The sequence below is a fragment of the Amia ocellicauda genome, chromosome 7 (genome assembly GCF_036373705.1).
Source record: "Amia ocellicauda isolate fAmiCal2 chromosome 7, fAmiCal2.hap1, whole genome shotgun sequence".
Taxonomy (NCBI): domain Eukaryota; kingdom Metazoa; phylum Chordata; class Actinopteri; order Amiiformes; family Amiidae; genus Amia; species Amia ocellicauda.
This window is the reverse complement of record NC_089856.1, coordinates 10,986,846-11,014,301: the sequence shown is the minus strand read 5'-3', so window position 1 is coordinate 11,014,301 and position 27,456 is coordinate 10,986,846. Positions and strand designations below refer to the sequence as shown.

At 45.4% G+C, this 27,456-nt stretch overlaps 2 protein-coding genes across 2 annotated transcripts; both read left to right on the top strand.

The window, feature by feature from the left end:
- The first annotated feature begins 2,301 nt into the window (after window positions 1-2,301).
- Window positions 2,302-9,181, top strand: LOC136752764 (intermediate filament protein ON3-like). The gene is made up of 9 exons (XM_066708347.1): window positions 2,302-3,053; window positions 5,019-5,227; window positions 5,731-5,791; window positions 5,887-5,982; window positions 6,309-6,473; window positions 6,943-7,068; window positions 7,186-7,406; window positions 7,604-7,656; window positions 7,848-9,181. The coding sequence occupies exons 1-9, from the start codon at window positions 2,463-2,465 to the stop codon at window positions 8,171-8,173; spliced, it is 1,848 nt and encodes a 615-aa protein (XP_066564444.1). The 5' UTR covers window positions 2,302-2,462; the 3' UTR covers window positions 8,174-9,181.
- Window positions 9,182-16,385: 7,204 nt separating this feature from the next.
- LOC136752763 (intermediate filament protein ON3-like) lies at window positions 16,386-24,922 on the top strand. The gene is made up of 9 exons (XM_066708346.1): window positions 16,386-17,137; window positions 19,262-19,470; window positions 21,193-21,253; window positions 21,349-21,444; window positions 21,776-21,940; window positions 22,444-22,569; window positions 22,692-22,912; window positions 23,110-23,162; window positions 23,369-24,922. Exons 1-9 carry the CDS (start codon window positions 16,526-16,528, stop codon window positions 23,722-23,724), a joined length of 1,899 nt encoding a protein of 632 aa, XP_066564443.1. The 5' UTR covers window positions 16,386-16,525; the 3' UTR covers window positions 23,725-24,922.
- Window positions 24,923-27,456: the final 2,534 nt, after the last annotated feature.

Here is a 27,456-nt window from a genome sequence, read left to right as displayed (position 1 = left end):
CCTGAGATTATAGAATCACTTCTAGAAAGTGAGAGGTGTGAGAAAGTGAAGGTGTCAAATAATTACAATTAATAAAAAATAATGTATTATGTACTAATAGCTGCAGTGAGAACTGATCTTATTTTCTAACTCCCAACACACAGCAATACCTATGAAGTTACATATTTTGTTAATTTTAGATAACTGGACTTAATATCTGGGTGAGTTTAATGAAGGGGGAAAGAGTGGAGCAGCTCCAGCAATGCCAGCTCCAGCTCCGCTCCGGCTCTGGAGTACAACAAACAAAAGCTGTCCAGCTCTGCTCCTGGCTCCGGGTCCGGGAACTGGCCAACCCTAATTGCACCTACAGAATATTCACTCCCATTAGCCTATAGTGTGAAGTGCTAAAGCCTGTTTGATTTGGCTGCATGAAAAGACTTCAGTTGGAAATGTCTTGAACTTTACATCTAGCAACTTTAATGGAAAGCTCAATCAAACTGAACTACCCTTGATATATAAGATGTGGTTTAATTGGTGTTTATAGAAAGGAAAAATAATAGAAAAAAGAAAAAGAAAAGAAAAGGGAATGAGAGCAATATTTTTCCAAACGTATCATTAGACAACATTGACCTACAAGGTGTGAAGCACTGATGCTGGTTTTCTCCACAAAAGTCAGACTATTTTTTTAATTGGGAGTCCAATAATCCTGGAAGACAATAGACAATGCAGCCACCTGAGTAGCAACCCATGCAGTTTACATTGTTCAGCAGCACACAGCATCAGCAGGGGAATGTGTACAAACTCAAGACAGCACTCTATGGGCCTGAGTAAGTAAATGCCAGCACTATAAGTGGGTGGAGCACTGGGAAAGAATGGGAACTTGGACAGAGTTTATAATCAATTCCTTTAAGTATGTAAAGACACATGGCTTGTGAATACACTCAGGGATAAAATGACAGATTGACAGAAATCAATCTCACTGAGAGAAGTATCATACCAAATGTAATGTGTGTGAGGCTTAGAAAGGACGTTTGATATCAGATATGAGAGATACTTGACAATTGAATGTACCTTTATGGTCCTACATTTCTGTACTTTTTTTGTGGAGACGTAGCTAGGTGGTTGTAAAGAACAGAGTTTTAAGGAGAGCTTGTTTGCAATATCTGGGAAATTGATTCTTCACTGGAAAATTCCAGCTTAATATACTGCTCCATTCCTTTATGGATTAATTCAGGGGCTGTGCTGTTAAATGGGTTGCAAATCCAGTCAATTTTACAGTTTCAAAAGGTAAATCCTATTGAACTTCACCATCATACAAATAGCAAATTAATACTAAAATCACTGCAAGTCCTGCTATATCCGTTGATTTATCAAGTTGAACAATGTTAGACATCGAGGCAGTGGGAACAAAGAATCCCTTCATCCCTTCATTGGGATCTGGTATAGGAAAAAAATATGAATTTAAGTATTTTAAGTTTAAATTACTGAGAATTATTAAATGGAATTTATTTTATAAGCTAAAAAACACAATATAGAATCACAACCAAGTGCAAGAAAAAATATAATCAGCTTTGGAACTAACCATGATCGATTGTTTCAGAGTTTTTCTGTTAATATGAATCTCTTAGTAGTTCATTTGTTTTGACATGCGGTTGCAGGTGATATAAATTTAAGAAAACTATGAAAAAACATATGTAAAAAATCCTATCTATTAACTTTTATCTGTGAATTCAGATCAAACCACCATTTTTCGATTTTAGTGGCAGAATACCTTGGTCCAACACCAATGTTCAGCGGGAACATAGTTTGAGAACCACTGGCCTACTGTGTGAAGTGCTAAAGTCACACACCAGCCTGTCTGATTTGGTTGCACGAAAACTGTTTCTTTGGAAATGTCTTGAACTTGAGCTTTAAAATGGTCCAGGACAGCTCTGATGAAGCGAAGCAACACATAGTAATTACAATAAAAATATAACTGAGATCTAATTCAAGTAAAAGGCTCAAATATCAGGATTTGACTTAAGCACTTCATTGTGTTCATATCTGATAAAAAGGTTTATTGGTCTTAAAAACAGCCCATTTGCAGGGTTCTAATTGTTGCTTAACCTGTATTATTCCAGTTAAGTGTTTGAAAAGTCCAGGGAACTCCCAGCAGAGAAACATGAGAGAAAACTCCCAAATATATTCTACTTTAATGCATGTTTTCTATTGGGGAGAGATAAAAAGAGAGGTAGGCACCTGAGAGGGGTGGAGGTAGTGTCTCAAACAGGAGGTGGACCCGCCCACTCTTGAAGGGTATATAGGTGGGGACCAAGGCAGGTAGCGGCTCAGAGGGGTTGATTCTCCTTCTTGTGATCGCTGCTGTTCCCTCCTCGCCTGCTCTCTCGTTCGAGGCGATACCTCTGGCTTATTTTACTATTACCATTTATCAGTTCTCAGCTTGACTTCGACCTTGCACAGGAAAAACAGCAACAGCAGCAAAAATGAGCAGCAGTCGTTCCTCTATCAGTTTCAGATCCAGCTCTGGGGGTGGGGGGGGCAGTGGCCGTATCAGCAGCGGCCGCGTCAGCATGGGCGGTGGCGGCGGTGGCGGCGGTGGTGGCGGCAGCGGGGGCAGTTATAGAAGCTTTACCAGCAGGTCCTTGGCTGCGGCGCCAGTGACTCGAAAGTCAAGCTACACTGTGTACTCATCAGGTGGTGGCTTAGGCTTTGGATCCGGTGGTGGTGGTGGTGGTGGCGGCATCGGCCTGGGAGGTGGCATCGGCCTGGGAGGTGGCGGCGGTGGTGGCAGCGGCTATGGAATGGGCATCGGATTTGGCAGTGGCGGTGGCGGTGGCGGTGGCGGAGGCGGTGGCGGAGGATATGGCATGTTTGGTGGTGGAAGCGGAGGCGGAGGGTATGGCATGTTCGGTGGCGGAGATGGCGGCGTCCCTCTCATCACCTCCGTGACTGCCAATCTGAAACTGCTGAACCCCCCGGACTTAGTTATCGACCCCAACATCCAGGTGGTCCGCACCCAGGAGAAGGAGCAGATCAAGACTCTCAACAACCGCTTCGCCTCCTTCATTGACAAGGTGAGTGCCCCCCCTTCCAGCTCCCTGATGGCGAGGTAGAGACAGGAGATGCTTGTGAGTGGCTGGGTGGGGGGGAAGTCAGAAGACTGTAATGATCATTATTATGGAAGAAGGTGTGATGCTGTTTGGGGAAAATATAAATATTCAATAGAGAAATGGGTTAAAGTGACAGTGTGACATAAGTATGATGAAGACACAGGAATATTACAACATTACATTAAGTGCAGAGCAAATTAATCACTGGTGGTTCTCTTTTTTCATGTTGAAACTTTGAATTCTGGCCTATAGGATAAAGCCCAGTATTTCTTACTTTTTCTGCTGCTCCCTGTGAAATGCCACAATCAGTTACAGCCTAGAAATACTGAGAAAGTTAAGGGAATGGGAAGTGGATGCAGGATCTAAGCAACGCTGATATTTAGCGGGACATTTAGCTCACCTCTAGGCAAACCTATGCCAGAGCCACACCCAGCTCACAGAAGAAAAATAAAAAGCCTTCACACTGAAACAGAGCCACACCTACATTTTAGTTTTTTCAGGAATGAATGAATCTTTGTATTTAAATTAGTTCTCATTCACATTTGCAATCAAGTGAACAGAACCCGCAGCTCAGGCAACACTTGTCTCTTGCTTGTGAAAGGGTACTTGGGAATGTAGCTGTAATAGCAAGAATTCAAGTTCTGAGTACATTAATCCATACACAGAGATTACATTATATGTGACTCACTTGCAGAAGGGGATTCATTTACGGTCCGCAGGTGAGGACAGCATATGCTTTAAACATGCAGAGGAGAATAAAGCTCCAATAGAATTAATCTGCTCTGTCAGTTTCTTGCTAAAGCGTGTCCTTCAAACCCCTCCCAACCCAAGCCCACCTCACCCTCACCAATCATGCAGTTAAAATGGAAGCCCAGATGTTACAGACTCCAGCAGTAGCTCAAACTCAGTGGTTTGAATTGATGAGCATGTTTTTTTGCCTCTTAACCGAAATATCTGTTACAAATTTGAAAAATAAAGTGTGAAATGATTTACACTGTCCTTGGTTTCAGTAATACATGACTAAAATAGATGAATTCCAGAACTGAGATGTTTGTGCACAAAATGTATCATTGTTAGTGTATATATATATATTGTATATGTAAAACTGGTTGAGACATTAACCACGCAAGTCCCTTCCTTAATGCCGAGATTGTAAAGCAGCATTAAAATTGACATCAGTTTATGCCAAATGATGAGACGAAGGTAAAATTATTCATTTGTCAAGATCTGCTGTTGGACTTCTTGTATACGGACTTAAATTGTTGGGCAAGTCAGGACGCTACTGACTAAATAACTCAGTTTGGCTTTTGGGGTGTTGCCCCGTGCATCTTTTAGGATAGGAATTTTGGATTAAGTGCTGTGGAAAAGTTGCAACATGCCCCAAATCATTAGGCGTAATGCAGAAACTCCCCTAGTGGAGCATCTCCCCTTTCCTTCCATCATTCCATAATTACAGGACTGGGGAACGCCTTCTCCCTTGACAACCTTTAGCAACAGCCAATCAGGACAAAGAAGGCAGAGATCAAGGGGTAATCGACAGGGTGTGGCTTTAAACAGCCCTGTCTCCAGGCACCACCATTCAAAAAGACAGAAGTAACAAAATCAGATCCTTAAAAAAAAAAAAAAAAAAAAAAAGTTAAACCTGAATCTATAAAGAATAGCAACCGATACATGGCAGGGCACAAAAGAAAGAGTCAAAGAAGGGCAGCTGTTCCAATCCAACACAACCCTAGATATCATGATCAATGAGTTTTCTAAAAGACAAAAATACAGGAATATGTTGAGGAAGGACTTGGGAATGCAAGGACAGGTCCAAATGTGAGGCTTATGTGGAGAGGGGCTATATGCTTAATCATGTGGTCACTCTGCACTACGAGGTGGACACTCTGCACAAACACTTCAACTCCGTCCTTACCTTTGAATTTCTAGGTGCGCTTCCTGGAGCAACAGAACAAGATGCTGGAGACCAAGTGGAGTCTCCTTCAGGACCAGACCACCACCCGCTCCAACATCGATGCCATGTTCGAGGCCTACATCGCCAACCTGCGCCGCCAGCTGGACAACCTGGGCAATGAGAAGCACAAACTGGAGAGCGAGCTGACAAACATGCAGGGGCTGGTGGAAGACTTCAAGAACAAGTGAGTCCCAGACACTGTCCCCATCCGTTCATCAAATTAACTCAATTGACCTTGCGTAAGCACCAGGGACTAGTCACATGCAAGAGACACACTAATTTAACACTATGTTAAAAAACACTGTTTGAGGTCAGCAACCTGTCCTTAGTTTCCTAGACAAGTCAAGTAATCTTTCTATACCAGTACCGATTTTAATTTGCCTGGAATATTTAAATTTACATTTCATATATATATATATATATATATATATATATATATATATATATATATATATATATATATACATACATACATACATACATACATACACACACACACACACACACACACACACACACACACACACACACACACATTTTAAATCGCTGATGGATGCCGTCAGTCATCAGCTTTCCCTATGGTAAAAGATGCCTAGTTTGGAAGACAATGTTATGTTACTGGCAATACCATAGTAATTATAACTGCACATCTTCTGCCAACTTAAAAACACTCCTGCACCTTTACAGGTACGAAGATGAAATCAACAAGCGGGCCTCAGTCGAGAATGATTTTGTCCTGCTGAAGAAGGTAAGAAATCTCTAAACAACGGTGCTTTGGGTTAGTATAAAGGTCCATGCTCTGCTGTTTCCTATTAATCCCATCTCCCCCTGTCCTTGTCTCAGGATGTCGATGGTGCCTACATGAACAAGATTGAGCTGGAGGCCAAGGCGGATGCCCTCCAGGATGAAATCAACTTCCTCAGGGCCATCTACGAGGAGGTGAGGTCATGCAGACTCTCTGAACCTCAGTTATTTTGGCAAAATCCCTTTGCTTTTTAACAGTGGGAGCTCTTTACGTATTATAACACATTCATACACACCAAGAACTGCCAAAATGTTTCTTTAAATTATTGTTGGCATTCAGCAAGAATGTATCAAATAGGGCAATCAAAACTGCAATTGTCTGATATACGAGACTGATCTCCAAGGCGATGATTGGAAATCAGGTGGGCTTGACTTTTTGGACCACCCCAGAAAGCATCAGCCTTAAACACAGTCTCTGAAAACTGGAGGCATTTTGTGACATTAGGATTTTGCCTCTGCAGGAGCTGCGCGAGCTGCAGGGCCAGATCAAGGACACCTCAGTGGTGGTGGAGATGGACAACAGCCGCAACCTGGACATGGACTCCATCGTGGCTGAAGTGCGCGCCCAGTATGAGGACATTGCCAACCGCAGCCGTGCAGAGGCAGAGAGCTGGTACAAGGCCAAGGTGAGAGCAGTGGACAGATGGGGTTTCATGCCCTGTGTTCATTAGTTTGTCTCTACAATACAGTTCAGACAATGAACTAAGAATTTCACTCCTGTATGGGCTGGGGTTTCTTCTTATCATTATTATCATCATGCAAACACAGCCATTGTGGTTACCCCTTATCTGGTGGGTTATTCCATCTATCAGGAGATTGAATCTCATACTTTGGATAGTTATTCCTGATCAGGCCTGATACATGACTCACAGGTAATACTGCACATTGTACTGCACAAAGTTTAAAACCTGTGATATTAATTTATCTTTCACATAAACTGGCCTTGTCAAAAGAAACTGAAAACTACACATATCCATTTCCATTGAAAATCCCTTAGTGTTAGCAGTGCAGGAACTGTGTGACTGTTACCCACCATGAGATTACCGTCCTGGTACTGAAGGCTTTTCTCCTATCCCCGTTTCCTGTGCATTTCAGTACGAGGAGATGCAGAGCTCAGCTGGGAAATTTGGGGATGACCTCCGCAACACCAAGCAAGAGATCGCCGAGCTGAACCGCATGATTAGCCGGCTGCAGAACGAGATCGAGGCTGTCAAGGGCCAGGTGAGCACGAGAGCACCATCATTCATAACCTTCTGATTGAGAAAATGGAAGTATGTGTGTTTGTAAACGCGTACAATGCACAACGAGGCTCACCTAGTTTCCATCTCTGTATTTCAGCGCGCCAACCTGGAGGCCCAGATCGCAGAGGCCGAGGAGCGTGGTGAGCTGGCGGTGAAGGACGCCAAGGCCAGGATCAAGGACCTGGAAGACGCACTGCAGCAGGCCAAGCAGGCCATGGCACGCCAGGTCCGAGAGTACCAGGAGCTGATGAACACCAAGCTGGCCCTGGACATTGAGATCGCCACCTACAGGAAGCTCTTGGAAGGGGAGGAGATCAGGTGAGGGAGAGAGAGATAGTCAAGATTGTCAGAGTTGGTTAGCTATATGATTATCAGTCAAAAACACAAACAAAGGAATGCAACAGAACGAGATGAAAGCACCATGGCTGCCCACCCCTGGGATAGAACAACTGTTCTCACTTAACTGACCTCTCCAAGGTGCATGATCTAATTGTGCTGTTGATTTCCCTCGGCAGGCTGACAACTGGTGGTGGACCTACAACCATCCATGTGCAGCAGAGCACTAGCAGTAAGTACCTGCATTCTGAGGAGGATATTTTATATATATATTTCATTTATTTCCTTTTGCAGTTTTTCAAACTCTCTAAAAGTGCTCCTAATTCAGGATTATGGGTACTTAATTGATCAGATTGATATTAATGAATTCATGAGTGATTTCCTTTCCATCAAGCTAAACTCTCTCTCTCTCTCTCTCTCTAGACTTCTCCGCCGGTGGTGGTGGTGGTGGTGGAGGAGGATTTGGAATGGGAGGCGGTGGCAGCGGAGGATTTGGAATGGGAGGCGGTGGCAGCGGAGGCTATGGAATGGGAGGCGGTGGCGGCGGAGGCTATGGAATGGGAGGTGGTGGTGGCGGAGGCTTTGGATTGGGAGGCGGAGGCGGCGGTGGCAGCAGTTTTGGAATTGGCGGCGGCAGCAGCAGTTTTGGAGGTGGTGGCGGCAGCAGTTTTGGAGGTGGCGGAATGTCATCTGGTGGATCCATCTCAAGATCGTCCTATTCCACGACCTCCTCCTCGAGACGTCATTAAAGCTGAGAAAAGTCCTCCCGTGTCTCTACATATCCGATGTTTAACCCACCCAGAGCTAGTGACACAGCACCCAACCCTGATCTGAGGCTGTTTGGGTGCTGTTGTCGCTGCCTTTCTTGTTATTTTAAGTGAAACGAATTAATAAAAACCCAGCTGTTCTATCCCTCTATCTATCTGTACTCTTGCTGACACCTACCTTACCCTTTAAAATTAGAAAACAGGAAAAGAAAAGAAAAAACAAGAGAAGAATTAATAAAACTTTCCATAAGAGGAGTTTTGTCTGCTCCCTCCAGTCAGTTCTGTCTGTCTTTCTGTCTGTTCGCCACAGTGAGCAAGCAATCCCTTGTGGTACGTCAAGCTAGGAAAGGTGAGACTTAAAAAATATACCAAAGGTATAGAAAAACAAAACAAGTCTTGGGTGCTCAGAATGTGGCCTTTTAGCTGTTGGTCACCAGTGCAGTCACAGACAAGCTTAGGGATGACTGCATTCCTCAGACTGTCCTCCAGCTTCCCCAAACAGCACTCTGGCTTTAATGGGCAATACCACAGACCTGTGTGGTACAATGCTGTTTTATAGTCGGGCGCCCATTTGCTTTGCGAGGGGAAACTGAGAGAGAGTCCAAAAATGAAACTGGTGCACCAAATGCTAAGAGGCAAGGAGAATGTGACACGTTAGAAACATCCCATCCTTCCCTTTACTTCTCCATCCACTGAGCCCGCTGTGTTTGTATTAGTGCCATGCGACGTTCGACTGAATGCAGACCTTATTGACTTCAAAGTGCGCCCATCTCCTCAGAAGTGGTTTGTGCTGAAATGGCAGCGCTGAGCCCCTTGGCTTTGACTGATCTAGTCCTTACATTCTGTTCACTGGTGTGGTTGTGAGTGCACTGTTGAAGACTAAAGAATTACAATGCAAATACAGAATACTGACTGTTGTAACCAGATTTAATTTTCTATGATTGGCCCTGTAACAGCAAAACTGAAATAAATATGAGTGCTTCAACACAACTTTTACTTGTTCTGTCTTCCATACCAGGAGATTGGTGTTTCTTGATTATGTGGTTGTCTTGTTTTCTAAACATGTTTCTCTTTGAAGGATATATATTTGAGTTCATACGTAAGATTTGATTCATTTAGTGTTTATAAAATAAAATGTGGCAGGAGATCACCTACAAACCCACTGGGACCAATAAAGGTAAAATAAATTAAGTATGTACAGACACATTGGCTTGAGAATACACTAAGGGATATAATGACAGGTAGCCAGAAATCAGCTATAAACCCACGGAGAGAAGTATGCAGCCCAGATTGAAATCGAAAGGCAGCCATTACCGAATCGGAAGACTAAAGCGAGTCCTGACACATTATTTAAGCCCCAATCCCATCATGGCAAGTGCAGCAGAGCCTAATGGCGCCTGTGTGCAAGATGCTTGTAGTACCTGAGTGCCCAGTGTGGGACGCAGCCGGTCCTCCACGTTGAGACGGTAGAACCTCGTGAAGGTCTGATGACCGGACCAAATTGCAGCATTACACAAGTCTGGTCTGTTCCCTGGTAGAGTGCGCTGAGATGTGTTCAGGCATGGGGACTTTAGCAGTCTCATAGGTGAGCCAGATCGTGTCTGCCACCCAGTGTGCCAGTTGTTGTTTGGAAACCGCAAGGCCTCTGGTGGGAGAACTGTAGCAGACAAACAGCTGGTCAGATCTGCGGCTGTGTGCAATCATCTCCATGTAACACTTTAAGGCCCGGACGGGGCAGAGTGTTGTAGTCTGCGGTCCTCATCCAACGCATGTGGAGGGGGGAGAATAGACTCCTGGACAATTGGTTGATTTATGTGAAACACCCACACGACCTTGGACAGGCTTTATTCACACACAAGGCGTGAATTTCATTAATTCTCCTTGCCGACATTATCGCTACAAGGAAGGCCACCTTGAGCAAGAGAAAACGGAGCTTGGTTGTGGAAATGAGCTCAAAGGGTGCTCAGCTAAGCCCTTGTAGAACTAATTCCAAGTCCCATACCGGAAATTTGGCTGTTACTGGTGGTCTCAATCGTCTCGCACCCTTGAGAAATTGGGTCACCAGGAAGTGAGCTCCTGGAGAGACATTTTCAATCTTATCATAACATGCTAAGATAGCAGCCAGATATACCTTCAGCGTGGATGCAAATTTCCCTTCCTCCAGCAGCTGTTGCAAGAAGCACAGGATGGTCGACATAGGGCACAACACCGGATCCACGAGTCTGGCTAGGCACCAGTTTTGAAAGGCTCACCATAAGTATATTGGGCTCTGGTAGAGGGGGCCCTGCCCAACTGTAGTGATGCCACGACATTATCTTGCATACAGCAGTTTGGTTGAGCAAAGGCGTCCACGCCCAGGGGCCCCCTAATGTCTCCAGTGAGAACCACATAGAGCAGTGGGTCGTTGCTTGAGGTCGACCCGAGCTCGTCCCAGCTTCTCCCAGATCTGTTCCACCACTTGAGGATTGAATCTCCATTCTGAGCTATCCAGACCTCCCCAAGAGAGAATGTCCACTGCTATGTTGCCAATCAGAGATTGTCCTGTGCCCACAGGAGAAGTCTGCATGCCACACGATGTAGTCTGGGAGAGCGCAAGTCCCCCTGGTGGTTGATATAAGCCACTACTGTCATGTTGCCTGTCCAAACTAAGACGTGTCTGTCTAACAGGACATGGCGAAAGTGGTGCAGCGCCAGCAGCACTGCTTGCAGCTCCTGTGCCTTGAGGTGGGCGGCCAACCAGAGTCTGCTCCATGTCCCCTTCACTCCTACTCCATTCCAGACAGCGCCCCAGCCTGTGTTTGAGAATCTGTGGTGATAACTTCCTTTCTGTGATTTTGCCTCCAGGACAGTGTCCTCCTGCATGTTGGGGTCACTGTCAATCTGTGATGTTTGTCTTTCGCTGGGTGTAACCTGTAGGCGTTTACCCAGCATTGTAATGGACGCATGTGCATGAGTCCAAGGGGAAGAAAATTCGAGGTGGCTGCTATCAGCCCAAACAGTTTTTGAAATTGGACCAGTTGGAGAGTGGATATTCTCATGAATAATGCAAGTAATGACTTGATTCTGCCTTCTGACAAATAGGCAAGCATGTTCCCAAGAACACTATAGTCTGTGCAGGCTTGATAGTGTTCTTCTCTGTGTGAACGGAGAGACCCAATGCAGTCACGTGACATATGACCTCTGTTGTATGTTCCTCAACCTGAAGCCTGGAGTCTGTGCATACCAGCCAGTCATCCAGGTAGTTCAGTATCTGTATCCCCTTTGTTCTGAGCGGGGCCAGGCCTGCATCCATGCACTTTGAGAATGTGCGGGGCACCAGATAGAGGCCGAATGGCAGCACACAGAACTCGTACAGCTGGCCCTGGAAGGCGAAGCGCAGGTATTTCTTGTAAGCTGGGAGGATGGGGATGTTGAAGTAGGCATCCCTGAGTTCAATAAAGTGCAATAAACTTAGGGCTGAAACGTTTTTACACAGTCTTATAGTATAAGTTATACCAGATATTCAAAAGTACAAACCGGGACACATTGAAACAATATATAAAACAAATGACATCACTTAAAATTTCATCTAGTTTATTTTGTTTACCAGCACATCGTAAATAACCGTGTTAGTTCTCCCTGTATCATGATCCGATTAACATTGACAATATAGATTAATTTAAGTATCCTAGATATTCTCCCTTATTATTTATCTGTGGGAGAATGAACTGCGTTGCATTATGAAATACCGTGCGCTGGGTTTAAATCTGTCCCATGTAGCCACTACATATCTATATAATGAAATACACAGTATGACAGTTACAGTCAGTTTCTTAAGCAAAACTCATACATGTATATATAAATACGGCTACAGCACTCTGGGATCCATAACTTACTCGAACAGTTTTTCCACAAATTCAGTGTTAGCATGTTTTCTCTGTGTACCTAAAGCTTTATCAATGTTGCAAAATAAAAATCACACATCAATAACATTGTGCGCGGCATCAAATTTAATTGTGAATGAGATACCTTTGACACCGCAATTAATGGATCAGTTTTATTAATCGCTAAGTTTTGTAAGGTTTGTATTTCTGCAGTCGGTAACGCGTCTATATTTGGATTACCATTAACATAGTTATAGCGATAATGAGGGATTACAAATATAATTAAAATATACGATTCTTCATTGCGATTGATCACATAAAAATTAGCCTCTTTTAAACATTTTAATAGTTTTAAGATAGTGTAAACAGGGGGAAGCTAAAAAACGTTCCATTTAAATAACTTTGAGAGAATTTATAAGACATCGGGACATTTAATTTAAATACAGGATGAATAATTCATAGTTGTGTGTATTTATAACAAAAAAAGGAATGCATTTCATCACGGCACACTGTATTTCAATTCGATGCAGTCGTTTCTCCAGCAGGAGTTTTGCAATCTTTTCAAATACTCTTAAATGTCTTTCTGCTCCAAGCAATTAATCCTGTGTGGCACTTTTCCACCGTGCATTAATAACAGCTCCAGATGAATCGTTTTCCCAAGGTAAACCCACATATTCCTTCATTGCAAAAGTTTCTACCGCATCTCTCGCATGGTTGAATAGTGAACATAGTGCTTGGAGGTGCTGTCCGCTGGGACTCTGCCGCTCTTTAGTCCTCCATTGCTCACCCGACAGCCCGACAGCCTTCGTTTTTTGCCATTTTATATATATATATATACTGTGTGTGTGTAATATATATATATATATATATATTTTTTTTTTTTTTTTCTTTTTTTTTTCACCACTGTTCTAGTTGCAGCACGCTGACACCATGTCGGGTTGAGGCGTTTAGAAAGGATTCACTTCTGCAACTGTAGTGTTATTCAACTAGTTTATTACAGCGTATTGTACAGACACACCATGAGGCTTCCCCAGCTCCTGGTGAACTCTCAACTCTCGCGTCACCCCCTCCATATGCATAACCCCACAAGGCGGAGGTGCAGCTGAGCCCTAGTGGAAACCCCCTGGCACAGCACGGCCATGCTGAGGTGCAACTAAACATGGCTAGTGGAAACAGGGCATACGTTTATTTTCTTCAAAAACATCTTGAGGCCCCTCAGATCAAGAATGGTCCTGAAGCCTCAGTCCTTCTTTTGCACTAGGATGTATCCCAAGTAGAACCTTGGTCAGGAGTCCTCTGCACCCACTAGCTAATTTCTCTCTCAACACAGAGATTTCCTGCGACAAAGCTCTCCACCTTTCGGGGCATCCGACAGTAGTGGTCAGCACCCCCAGAAGGGTGGGGGGCCAGAGTGGAATTGGAGGGCGTATCCGTGGGTCATCGTTGTTCACACCCAGGAGTCCTGGGTGCAGGCTTGCCATTGGTTGAGTCCAGTCGGTCTGTCGGGGGGTGGTGGGGGTGGCGATGGCGGCCGCATCCCTTCTGGGACACTCCTGCGGCTTCGTAGGGAGCTTACGGGGATCACTTTTGCCCCTAGGTCTCCAGCCAGAGAGCCTGTTCTTTCCCCTTTGCTGCATCTGGCCCCTGCGTCTGAAGCTGCCTTGGGCACTGTTGGTCTGTGGCTGTTGTTGTTGTTGTGGGGGATTTTGCTCCTAACCCACTGCCTTCCCTGGTGCGTAGGGCCAATGGTATGACTGGTGCAGGTCAGCATATTTTGAGGCCGTTTCCTTGGCCTTCGCTATGTGCTTAATGCTGAGGTCTACGGTCTCCCCAAACATCTGCTCCGGTGTAATACTAGTGTCAAGTAACACAGACTTGTCGGCATCCTGCAGCTTGGCCTGTGTCAACCAGAGATGTTGCCTCGGCACAACCATTGCCGCCAAAGACCTGCCTCTTTCCTCAGCAGCATGTTGGCTTGGACCAGGCGTGAGACACCCCCGATGAGAGGGAAGGGTCCCAGGCCCATCTGTTCTGCCGCTTCCATGACGCACATCAGCTCCACCTGACGTAATGTCATGGGTCCAGATGCTGGCTTCGTCCAGGAGGACTGAACTGCCTCCACGAACTCCTGAAAAAACGGGAGTGTCTCCGTGGACTTCACAGGCTTCTCCCTCATGAGATGGTTCCTGAGTGCCTCTGTATTTGGGTTCCAGGGAACATCCACCGACTCTGTTGCCCTGCCCATCAGCACCTTAAACTCTGCACTGGGCCCTGCAAATAGCGCCGTCAGTGAGCTAGCTTCCTCCGATTCCCCAGTGAAGGGGGGGCTCCGAAATGTCGGACCTGGAGGCTATACAGCAGAACCCCTCTTCCTGCTGGAGGACGGATGGGGGCAGGGTGCAGGGTGATGGCGGGGCCTCACGCTGGCTTCTGGACAGTTCCCTTTCTGCCCAGATTGTGCCACAGATCTGCTTCATAGTAGACATTTGGGTCAGAAGGGAGGCTCTGAAATCCTGCTCACCTTCCTGGTTGGTGGAAGTATCCCCATGGAGCGTCACTGCGGAGGGGGAATGGGGGTGGCTGACCTCTCTCTAGCTCAGGAGCCCCTTGGGCTAGAAGGTGAAGAAGCAGAAGAGATGCTTCTTTTTGGTAGCGAGGGCTGACGGATTGGTGGGGGTCGCCCTCCTGCGGAGCAAGCGGAAGACCCTCCAGCTGATCTCCTCTGGCCGCTTGTCGAAGCCCTGGAAGAAGATGGGGAGTGACCAGCTCTCCTACGCTTGTTGGTCTTGTTGAAGTGAGTGCAGCCCCCCTCTCCCCTGAGTTCCTGAAGTGCATGCTCAATGCCCAGGCACCACACACAAAGATTATGCCCATCATCTTAGGGCAGTTTTGCTTTGCCGCATGAGCAGCGGAGAAATGTTCCCTTTGGCTTCATTTTCATGAGAAGTTCCAGCTGCAAATCCTCCTCCCTCAGCCCTTCAATATAGATTGCAATGTCAGGCAGTGCAAACTCTCCCAGCTCCCAATAAAGCCTGTCTACTTCTCCCCGCCAGTTGGCATCACAGGTCTTGTGGGAGTCGACTGCTCGACGTGGGTCGACGTGAGCTGATATGTAAGATTTGATTTAATTAGTGTTCATAGTGGCAGGAGATCAGCAACAAACACACTGGGAGCAATACATATAAAATAAATTATTATTATCAATATTTATATTGAGATATGAGTGACTGGAAGGATTCTGCAGTACAGGATTAAGTAAACTCTTCCCTGTTTTGGGGCAATAAGGAAATGGTGGCTCCCCCTACAGTTTTAAATAAATAGCTATTGCAGCTACAGAATATTCAATCCCTTTAGCCTACTGTGTGTTACATCAGTTAGCGGGGCACTGGGAAAGAATGGGAACTTGGAAGAGTTTATAATTGATTCCTTTAAGTATGTATAGACACATGGCTTGTGAATATACTCAGGGATAAAATGACAGACAGAAATTAGCTACAATTCCACAGAGAGAAGTATGAAGCCCAGATTGATTTGCAACACAACACAGATCACAAACAAGCCTGACAGGATTCCAGGTAAGCAGCACACAGATCCAAGCTGCTATAGTAAATGCTCCTCCACTGTTTCAAGATCATCATTATTGATAATATTATTATAATGATTATTATTATTGAGATGTGAGTGACTGGAGAGCTTGTGCAGCATAGGAGTAAGCAAACTCTTCCCTGTTTTAGGGCAAAAAGGAGATGGTGGCTCCACCTACAGGTTTACATCAATAGAAGTGTCACAGCACATTATTGCAGATACAGAATATTCACTCCCATTAGCCTACTGTGTGAAGTGCTAAAGTCACACACCAGCCTGTTTGATTTGGTTGCACGAAAACTGTTTCTTTGGAAATGTCTTGAACTTGAGCTTTAAAATGGTCCAGGATAGTTCTGAAGTAACACATAGTAATTGCAATAAAAATATAACTGAGATCTAATTCAAGTAAAAAGCTCAAATATCAGGATTTGACTTAAGCACTTCACTGTGTTCATATCTGACAAAAAGGTTTATTGGTCTTAAAAACAGCCCATTTGCAGGGTTCTAATTGTTGCTTAACCTGTATTATTCCAGTTAAGTGTTTGACCAGTCCAGGGAACTCCCAGCAGAGAAACATGAGAGAAAACTCCCTTTAATGCATGTTTTCTATTGGGGAGAGATAAAAAGAGAGGTAGGCACCTGAGAGGGGTGGAGGTAGTGTCTCAAACTGGAGGTGGACCCGCCCACTCTTGAAGGGTATATAGGTGGGGACCAAGGCAGGTAGCGGCTCAGAGGGGTTGATTCTCCTTCTTGTGATCGCTGTTGTTCCCTCCTCGCCTGCTCTCTCGTTCGAGGCGATACCTCTTTGGCTTATTTTACTATTATCATTTATCAGTTCTCAGCTTGACTTCAACCTTGCACAGGAAAAACAGCAACAGCAGCAAAAATGAGCAGCAGTCGTTCCTCTATAAGTTTCAGATCCAGCTCTGGGGGTGGGGGGGGCAGTGGCCGTATCAGCAGCGGCCGCATCAGCATGGGAGGTGGTGGCGGTGGTGGCGGTGGTGGCAGTGGTGGCGGCAGCGGGGGCAGTTATAGAAGCTTTACCAGCAGGTCCTTGGCTGCGGCGCCAGTGACTCGGAAGTCAAGCTACACTGTGTACTCATCAGGTGGTGGCTTAGGCTTTGGATCCGGTGGTAGTGGTGGTGGTGGCGGCATCGGCCTGGGAGGTGGCGGCGGTGGTGGCAGCGGCTATGGAATGGGCATCGGATTTGGCAGTGGCAGTGGCGGTGGCGGTGGCGGTGGTGGAGGATATGGCATGTTCGGTGGTGGAAGCGGAGGCGGAGGATATGGCATGTTCGGTGGCGGTGGTGGAGGCGGAGGGTATGGCATGTTCGGTGGCGGAGATGGCGGCGTCCCTCTCATCACCTCCGTGACTGCCAATCTGAAACTGCTGAACCCCCCGGACTTAGTTATCGACCCCAACATCCAGGTGGTCCGCACCCAGGAGAAGGAGCAGATCAAAACTCTCAACAACCGCTTCGCCTCCTTCATCGACAAGGTGAGTGCCCCCCCTTCCAGCTCCCTGATGGCGAGGTAGAGACAGGAGATGCTTGTGGGTGGCTGGGTAGGGGGGGATTCAGAATACTGTAATGATCATTATTATGGAAAAAGGTGTGATGCTGTTTTTCAATAGAAAAATAGGTAAAAGTGACTTGAACTTAAATAGGAGTGGGGAAAGTGACAGTGTGGCATAAGTGTGATGATGACACAGGAATATTACAACATTATATTAAGTGCAAAACAAATTCCACTGCTCCCTGTGAAATGCCACAATCAGTTACAGCCTCGATTGCAGAGAAATATTTTCTTGAAAAAGCTTAGAAATACTGAGAAACAGAAGTTAAGGGAATGGGATGTGGATGCAGGCTCTAAGCAACGCTGATATTTAGTGGGACATTTAGCTCACCTCTAGGCAAACCTATGCCAGAGCCACACCCAGCCCACAGAAGAAAAATAAAAAGCCTTCACACTGAAATGGAGCTACACCTTCATTGTATGCATTATGGCATTAAATGAATCTTTGTATATAATTTAGTTTTTTAATTATTATTTTTCACATTTGCAATCAAGTGAATAGAACCCGCAGCTCAGGTGATGCGTGCCTCTTGCTTGTGAAACAGGACTGAGGAATGTAGCTGTAGCAGCAAGAATTCAAGTTCCGAGCGCATTAATCCACACACAAAGATTACATTATATGTGACTTGCATGCTGAAGGGGATTCATTTCTGGTCCGCCAGTGAGGATAGCATGTGCTTTAAAATGGAAGTCCAGGTTATCCGAGTACTGCCTCGCCCTCTGCCCTGAGGTTCTTGTTACAGACTCCAGCAGTGGCTCAAACTGCACCAGTGGCGTGAATAGAAAGCCTTGTGTCACCTGCAATAGATGAGCATGGTCTTCTGCCTTTTAAACCCAAATATTTGTTTAAGCATATTTGCTTAAATATTTAAATATTTAAGAATAAAATAATTAAATTAATTACTCACAGCTCCATGGTTCCGGGTTCGAGTCCCGGCTCAGGGGCCCCGTCTGTGTGGAATTCGCATGTTCTCCCTGTGTCCAGTTTCCTCCCAATGTCCAAAGACACATGGGTGAGGTTGATTGGTCTCTCTAAATTGCCCTGTGTGTGTGTCTGTATCTGTCTGTGTGTTGCCCAGCGATGGACTGGTGTCCTGTCCTGGGTGTATTCCTGCCTTGTGCCCTATGCCTGCTGGGATTGGCTCTGGCTGCCTTGTGACTCTCACCAGGCTAAGTGGATTCAAAGATAGATGGATAATAGCACTGTCCTTGGTTTCAGTAATACATGATTAAAAGAGATTAATTCCAGTACTGAGATGCTTGTGCAGTAAATGTATCATTGTATCATATATATATACTGACATTTGCCATGCAAGTTTATTCCTTAATGCTGAGATTGTAAAATGGCATTAAATTTGGCATCAGTTTATGGCAAAAGATGAGATGAAGGTAAAATAATTGTTAGTTTGTTAATACACTTCTTGTATAGGAACTTAAATTGTCAGTCAGGAAGCTTCTGTCTGAATTCCTCATCTTGATTTTTGGGGTGTTGCCCCGTGCATCTTTTAGGACAGGAATTTTGGATTAAGTGCTGTGGAAAAGTTGCAGCATGCCCCAAGTCATTAGGCATAATGCAGAAACTCCCCTAGTGGAGCATCTAGGGTGACACCCTCTCCCTTGACAACCTTTAGCAACAGCCAATCAGGACAAAGAAGGCAGAGATCAAGGGGTAATCGACAGGGTGTGGCTTTAAACAGCCCTGTCTCCAGGCACCACCATTCAAAAAGACAGAAGTAACAAAATCAGATCTGTAAAAAAACCTGAAGCTATGAATAAAAGCAACCAATACATGGCAGGGCACAAAAGAAAGAGTCAAAGAAGGGCAGCTGTTCCAATCCAACACAACCCTAGATATCATGATCAATGAGTTTTCTAAAAGACAAAAATACAAGAATATGTTGAGGAAGGACTTGGGAATGCAAGGCCAGGTCCAAATGTGAGGCTTATGTGGAGAGGGGCTATATGCTTAATCATGTGGTCACTCTGCACTACGAGGTGGACACTCTGCACAAACACTTCAACTCCGTCCTTACCTTTGAATTTCTAGGTGCGCTTCCTGGAGCAACAGAACAAGATGCTGGAGACCAAGTGGAGTCTCCTTCAGGACCAGACCACCACCCGCTCCAACATCGATGCCATGTTCGAGGCCTACATCGCCAACCTGCGCCGCCAGCTGGACAACCTGGGCAATGAGAAGCACAAATTGGAGAGCGAGCTGACAAACATGCAGGGGCTGGTGGAAGACTTCAAGAACAAGTGAGTCCCAGACACTGTCCCCATCCGTTCATCAAATTAACTCAATTGACCTTACGTAAGCACCAGGGACTAGTCACATGCAAGAGACACACTAATTTAACACTATGTTAAAAAACACTGTTTGAGGTCAGCAACCTGTCTTTAGTCTCCTAGACAAGTCAAGTAATCTTTCTATGCCAGTACCGATTTTAATTTGCCTGGAATATTTATATTTACATTATTTATATATATATAAATATACACTCACATAAAGGATTATTAGGAACACCTGTTCAATTTCTCATTAATGCAATTATCTAACCAACCAATCACATGGCAGTTGCTTCAATGCATTTAGGGGTGTGGTCCTGGTCAAGACAATCTCCTGAACTCCAAACTGAATGTCTGAATGGGAAAGAAAGGTGATTTAAGCAATTTTGAGCGTGGCATGGTTGTTGGTGCCAGACGGGCCGGTCTGAGTATTTCACAATCTGCTCAGTTACTGGGATTTTCACGCACAACCATTTCTAGGGTTTACAAAGAATGGTGTGAAAAGGGAAAAACATCCAGTATGCGGCAGTCCTGTGGGCGAAAATGCCTTGTTGATGCTAGAGGTCAGAGGAGAATGGGCCGACTGATTCAAGCTGATAGAAGAGCAACTTTGACTGAAATAACCACTCGTTACAACCGAGGTATGCAGCAAAGCATTTGTGAAGCCACAACACGTACAACCTTGAGGCGGATGGGCTACAACAGCAGAAGACCCCACCGGGTACCACTCATCTCCACTACAAATAGGAAAAAGAGGCTACAATTTGCACAAGCTCACCAAAATTGGACAGTTGAAGACTGGAAAAATGTTGCCTGGTCTGATGAGTCTCGATTTCTGTTGAGACATTCAGATGGTAGAGTCAGAATTTGGCGTAAACAGAATGAGAACATGGATCCATCATGCCTTGTTACCACTGTGCAGGCTGGTGGTGGTGGTGTAATGGTGTGGGGGATGTTTTCTTGGCACACTTTAGGTCCCTTAGTGCCAACTGGGCATCGTTTAAATGCCACGGCCTACCTGAGCATTGTTTCTGACCATGTCCATCCCTTTATGACCACCATGTACCCATCCTCTGATGGCTACTTCCAGCAGGATAATGCACTATGTCACAAAGGTCAAATCATTTCAAATTGGTTTCTTGAACATGACAATGAGTTCACTGTACTAAACTGGCCCCCACAGTCACCAGATCTCAACCCAATAGAGCATCTTTGGGATGTGGTGGAACGGGAGCTTCGTGCCCTGGATGTGCATCCCACGACTCTCCATCAACTGCAAGATGCTATCCTATCAATATGGGCCAACATTTCTAAAGAATGCTTTCAGCACCTAGTTGAATCAATGCCACGTAGAATTAAGGCAGTTCTGAAGGCGAAAGGGGGTCAAACACAGTATTAGTATGGTGTTCCTAATAATCCTTTAGGTGAGTGTGTGTATGTGTATGTGTATATGTATGTATATATATATATATATATATATATATATATATATATATATATATATATATATACACACACACACACACACACACACATACTCATTTTAAATCACTGATGGATGCCGTCAGTCATCAGCTTTCCCTATGGTAAAAGATGCCTAGTTTGGAAGACAATGTTATGTTACTGGCAATACCATAGCAATTATAACTGCACACCTTCTGCCAACTTAAAAACACTCCTGCACCTTTACAGGTACGAAGATGAAATCAACAAGCGGGCCTCAGTCGAGAATGATTTTGTCCTGCTGAAGAAGGTAAGAAATCTCTAAACAACGGTGCTTTGGGTTAGTATAAAGGTCTATGCTCTGCTGTTTCCTATTAATCCCATCTCCCCCTGTCCTTGTCTCAGGATGTCGATGGTGCCTACATGAACAAGATTGAGCTGGAGGCCAAGGCGGATGCCCTTCAGGATGAAATCAACTTCCTCAGGGCCATCTACGAGGAGGTGAGGTCATGCAGACTCTCTGAACCTCAGTTATTTTGGCAAAATCCCTTTGCTTCAGCAGTCAGAGATCTTTACATATCATAAGACACTTTCACACACAAGGAAGTGCCAAAACGTTTCCTTAAATTATTGTTAGCATACGGCAATGTATGTATCAAATAGGGCAATCAAGACTGCAATTGTCTGATAAACTAGACTGATCTCCAGGCAATGATTGGAAATCAGGTGGGCTTGACTTTTTGGACCACCCCAGAAAGCATCAGCCTAAAACACATATCTCAGTCTCTGAAAACTGGAGGCATTTTGTGACATTAGGATTTTGCCTCTGCAGGAGCTGCGCGAGCTGCAGGGCCAGATCAAGGACACCTCAGTGGTGGTGGAGATGGACAACAGCCGCAACCTGGACATGGACTCCATCGTGGCTGAAGTGCGCGCCCAGTATGAGGACATTGCCAACCGGAGCCGTGCAGAGGCGGAGAGCTGGTACAAGGCCAAGGTGAGAGCAGCAGACAGATGGGGCTTCATGCCCTGTGTTCATTGGTTTGTCTCTACAATACAGTTCAGGCACTGAACTAGGAATTTCACTCCTGTATGGGCTGGGGTTTCTTCTTATCATTATTATCATCATGCAAACACAGCCATTGTGGTTACCCCTCATCTGGTGGGATATTCCATCTATCAGGAGATTGAATCTCATACTTTTGATATTTATTCCTGATCAGGCCACACAGACTCACAGGTAATACTGCACATTGTACTGCACAAAGTTTAAAACCTGTGATATTAATTTATCTTTCACATAAACTGGCCTTGTCAAAAGAAACTGAAAACTACACATATCCATTTCCATTGAAAATCCCATAAGTGTTAGCAGCGCAGAAACTGTGGCTGTTACCCACCATGAGAAACCTTCTTGGGTTCAATCCAGCGTACAGGGGATATTCTCCACTCTCTGGCACTGAAGGCTTTTCTCCTATCCCTGTTTCCTGTGCGTTTCAGTACGAGGAGATGCAGAGCTCAGCTGGGAAATTTGGGGATGACCTCCGCAACACCAAGCAAGAGATTGCTGAGCTGAACCGCATGATCAGCCGGCTGCAGAACGAGATCGAGGCTGTCAAGGGCCAGGTGAGCACGAGAGCACCATCATTCATAACCTTCTGATTGAGAAAATGGAAGTATGTGTGTTATGTTTGTAAATGCTTATAGTGTGCAATAAGGCTCACCTAGTTTCCATCTCTGTGCTCCAGCGCGCCAACCTGGAGGCCCAGATTGCAGAGGCCGAGGAGCGTGGTGAGCTGGCGGTGAAGGACGCCAAGGCCAGGATCAAGGACCTGGAAGACGCGCTGCAGCAGGCCAAGCAGGCCATGGCACGCCAGGTCCGAGAGTACCAGGAGCTGATGAACACCAAGCTGGCCCTGGACATTGAGATCGCCACCTACAGGAAGCTCTTGGAAGGGGAGGAGATCAGGTGAGGGAGAGAGAGATAGTCAAGATTGTCAGAGTTGGTTAGCAATATGATTATCAATCAAAAACACAAACAAAGGAATGCAACAGAACGAGATGAAAGCACCATGGCTGCCCACCCCTGGGATAGAACAACTGTTCTCACTTAACTGACCTCTCCAAGGTGCATGATCTAATTGTGCTGTTGATTTCCCTCGGCAGGCTGACAACTGGTGGTGGACCTACAACCATCCATGTGCAGCAGAGCACTAGCAGTAAGTACCTGCATTCTGAGGAGGATATTTTATATATATATTTCATTTATTTCCTTTTGCCGTTTTTCAAAGTCATGTGGTCTTGAATAATTAGTGCTCTTAAGTCAGAATACAGGGTGCTGAATTGATCAAATTGATATTAATGAATCCATGATTGATTTCCTTTTCATGAAACTCTCTCTCTCTCTCTCTCTCTCTCTCTCTAGACTTCTCCGCCGGTGGTGGTGGTGGAGGAGGATTTGGAATGGGTGGTGGTGGTGGCGGCGGAGGCTTTGGAATGGGAGGCGGCGGCGGTGGCGGTGGCGGTGGAGGCTTTGGAATGGGAGGCGGCGGCGGAGGCTTTAGAATGGGAGGAGGCAGCAGCAGAGGCTTTGGAATTGGCGGCGGTGGCAGCAGTGGTGGCGGTGGCAGTGGGAGCAGTTTTGGAATTGGCGGCAGCAGTCTTGGAATTGGCGGTGGCGGCGGCGGCGGCGGCAGCAGTTTTGGAAGTGGCGGAATGTCATCTGGTGGATCCATCTCAAAATCTTCCTTTTCCTCGGTCTCCACCTCGAGGCGTTATTAAAGCCAAGAGAAGTCCTACCATGTCTCTACATATCATATCTAGCCCCACCCAGAGCTAGCAACACAGCACCCTTCCCTCCTCAAATCACAGGATAGCAGCATTGAGCCCTGGCTTTCAAACCAGCTCATCCCCTTATCCTGTTCCCCCACATTCCCCTGCCTGTGCTTGCAATCTATAGTTTTGGACAAATAACCCACTTCATCCATCCACACACAACTTCAAATTTCAAAGTATTCCAGTCTTGATTGGAAATCAGGTGGGCTTGACTTTTTGTGCATCTGTCTCAAAAGAAAAACACTTATAAAAGCCCTTTGCTGTCCCCAACCCTGATCTGAGGCTGTTTGGGTGCTGTTGTCACTGCCTTTCTTGTTCTCTTAATTGAAACAAAGCAATACAAACCCCTAGACTCAGCTGTTCTATCCCTCTCTCTGTACTCTTGCTGAAACCTACCTTACCCTTTAAAATTAGAAAACAGGAAAAGAAAAGAAAAAAACAAGATCAGAATTAATAAAACTTTCCATAAGAGGAGTTTTGTCTGCGCCATCCAGTCAGTTCTGTCTGTCTTTCTGTCTGTTCGCCACAGTGAGCAAGCAATCCCTTGTGGTACGTCAAGCTAGGAAAGGTGGAAGACTTAAAAAATATACCAAAGGTATAGAAAAACAAAACAAGTCTTGGGTGCTCAGAATGTGGCCTTTTAGCTGTTGGTCACCAGTGCAGTCATAGAGAAGCTTAGGGATGACTGCATTCCCCAGACTGTCCTCCAGCTTCCCCGAACAGCACTCTGGCTTTAATGGGCGATACCACAGACCTGTGTGGTACAATGCTGTTTACATAGTTGGGCACCCATTTGAAACTGAGAGGCAAGGAGAATGTGACAAGTTAGAAACATCCCATCCTTCCCTTTACTTCTACATCCGCTGAGCCCGCTGTGTTTGTATTAGTGCCATGTGACGTTCGACTGAATGCAGACCTTATTGACTTCAAAGTGCGCCCAACTCCTCAGAGGTGGTTTGTGCTGAAATGGCAGCGCTGAGCCCCTTGGCTTTGACTGATCTCGTCCTTACATTCTGTTCACTGAGGTTGTTGTGAGTGCACTGTTGAAGACTAAAGAATTAAAGAATACTGACTGTTGTCACCAAATTAAATTTTCTACATTGGCCCTGTAACATCAAAACTGAAATAAATATGAGTGCTTCAACACAACGTGTCTTGACTTTTACTTGTCCTGTCTTCCATACCAGGAGATTGGTGTTTCTTGATTATATGGTTGCCTTTTTTCTAAACATGTTTCTCTTTCAAGGATATGTATTTGAGCTGATATGTAAGATTTGATTTAGTGTTCATAGAATGAAAAAAATAAAATAAAATGTGGCAGGAGATGACCTACAAACCCACTGGGACCAATAAATTAAGTATGTATAGACACATGGCTTGAGAACACACTAAGGGAAAAAATGACAGGTAGCCAGGAATCAGCTATAAACCCACAGAGAGAAGTATGCCATTACCATATCGGAAGACTATCATGAGTCCTGACACCTGATTTAAGCCCCAATTCCATCATGGCGAGTGCAGCAGAGCCTAATGGCGCCTGAGTGCAAGCTGCTTGTTGTACCTGAGTGCCCAGATTGGGACGCAGCCAGTCCGCCAGATTGCGTCTGCCACCCACTGTGCCAGTCGTTGTTTGGAAACCGCAAGTGGCAGTGGGGGGAAGGCATACAGCAGTTTGGTTGAGCAGAGGCGTCCACGCCCAGGGGGCTGCCTACTGTCTCCAGTAAGAACCACACATGGCAGTGGGTCGTCGCTTGTGTAGCGAAGAGGTCGACCTGAGTTCATCCAAGCTTCTCCCAGATCTGTTCCACCACTTGAGGATTGAATCTCCATTCTGAGTTATCCAGACCTCCCCGAGAGAGAATGTCCGCTGCCATGTTGCCCTTATCGATCAAAGATTGTCCTGTGCCCACAGGAGAAGTCTGCATGCCACACGATGTAGTCTGGGGGAGCGCAAGTCCCCCTGGTGGTTGATATAAGCCACTACTATCATGTTGCCTGTCCGAACTAAGACGTGTCTGTCTAACAGGACATGGCGAAAGTGGTGCAGCGCCAGCAGCACTGCTTGCATCTCCTGTGCCTTGAGGTGGGTGGCCAACCAGAGTCCGCTCCATGTCCCTTTCACTCCTACTCCATTCCAGACAGCACCCCAGCCTGTGTTTGAGGCATCTGTGGTGATAACTTCCTTTCTGTGAGGGCAGACGATGGGGGAGCCGAGGTGCAGGTTGTCATGATTTTGCCTCCAGGACAGTGTCCTCCTACATGTTGGGGTCACTGTCAATCTGTGATGTTTGTCTTTCGCTGGGTGTAACCTGTAGGCGTTTACCCAGCATTGTAATGGACGCATGTGCATGAGTCCAAGGGGAAGAAAATTCGAGGTGGCCGCCATCAGCCCCAACAGTTTTTCATATTGGACCAGTTGGAGAGTGGATGTTCTCATGAATAATGTAAGGTACGTCTCCAATGACTTGATTCTGTCTTCAGACAAATAGGCAAGCATGTTCCCAAGAACACTATAGTCTGTGCAGGCTTGATAGTGTTCTTCTCTGTGTGAACGGAGAGACCCAATGCAGTCACGTGACGTATGACCTCTGTTGTATGTTCCTCCACCTGAAGCCTGGAGTCTGTGCACACCAGCCAGTCATCCAGGTAGTTCAGTATCTGTATCCCCTTTGTTCTGAGCGGGGCCAGGCCTGCATCCATGCACTTTGAGAATGTGCGGGGCACCAGATAGAGGCCGAACGGCAGCACACAGAACTCGTACAGCTGGCCCTGGAAGGCGAAGCGCCGGTATTTCTTGTAAGCTGGGAGGATGGGGATGTCAAAGTAGGTATCCCTGAGTTTAATAAAGTGCAATAAACTTTGGGCTGAAACGTTTTTACTATATCGAACACAGTCTTATAGTATACAGTACATGTATATATAAATACGTCTACAACACTCTGGGATCCATAACTTACATGAACACTTTTTCCACAAATTCAGTGTTAGCATGTTTTCTCTGTGTACCTAAAGCTTTATCAATGTTGCAAAATAAAAATCACACATCAATAACATTGCGCGCGGCATCAACTTTTAATGCGAATGACATTCCTTTAAAAAATACCTTTGACACTGTAACTAATGGATCAGTTTTATTAATCGCTAAGTTTTGTAAGGTTGTAAGGTTTGTATTTCCACTCTGTACTCCACTCCACTTTGTAGAACCACTCAAATTTAACTGAGGTTAAGTACGGAGTCCCACAGGGCTCAGTCCTCGGACCTATACTTTTTTCATTGTACATGCTCCCTTTAGGTGATATCATTCGACGACATAATTTTAACTTTCACAGTTACGCAGATGACACACAATTATATCTGTCAGTAAATCCTAACAATACCATAGACCTAGAAAAACTAATTTGCTGTCTGTCTGAGATTAAAACATGGATGACAAAAAAAATTCTTATGCTTAATTCTGGAAAAACAGAAGTCCTATTTTTAGGAGACAAAAATCGAACTGTTCATCATGCACTAACAAAACTGAGTAATGATAACTTTAATTTCTCCCCTAAGGAGATGGCACGAAACCTGGGTGCCATCTGTGATCACAATCTCTCCTTTGAATCACATGTTCAGAATGTGTCGAGATCTTCCTTCCTCCAGCTTAGAAACATTGCTAGACTAAGACAATTCTTCTCG

Coding starts and splice junctions, on each gene's coding strand:
- LOC136752764 (XM_066708347.1), top strand. CDS start 2,463: ATGAGCAGCAGTCGTTCCTCTATCAGTTTCAGATCCAGCTCTGGGGGT. Junction 5,228..5,730: donor GTGGAAGACTTCAAGAACAA/GTGAGTCCCAGA, acceptor GCACCTTTACAG/GTACGAAGATGAAATCAACA. Junction 5,792..5,886: donor ATTTTGTCCTGCTGAAGAAG/GTAAGAAATCTC, acceptor TCCTTGTCTCAG/GATGTCGATGGTGCCTACAT.
- LOC136752763 (XM_066708346.1), top strand. CDS start 16,526: ATGAGCAGCAGTCGTTCCTCTATAAGTTTCAGATCCAGCTCTGGGGGT. Junction 21,254..21,348: donor ATTTTGTCCTGCTGAAGAAG/GTAAGAAATCTC, acceptor TCCTTGTCTCAG/GATGTCGATGGTGCCTACAT. Junction 22,913..23,109: donor TTGGAAGGGGAGGAGATCAG/GTGAGGGAGAGA, acceptor TTCCCTCGGCAG/GCTGACAACTGGTGGTGGAC.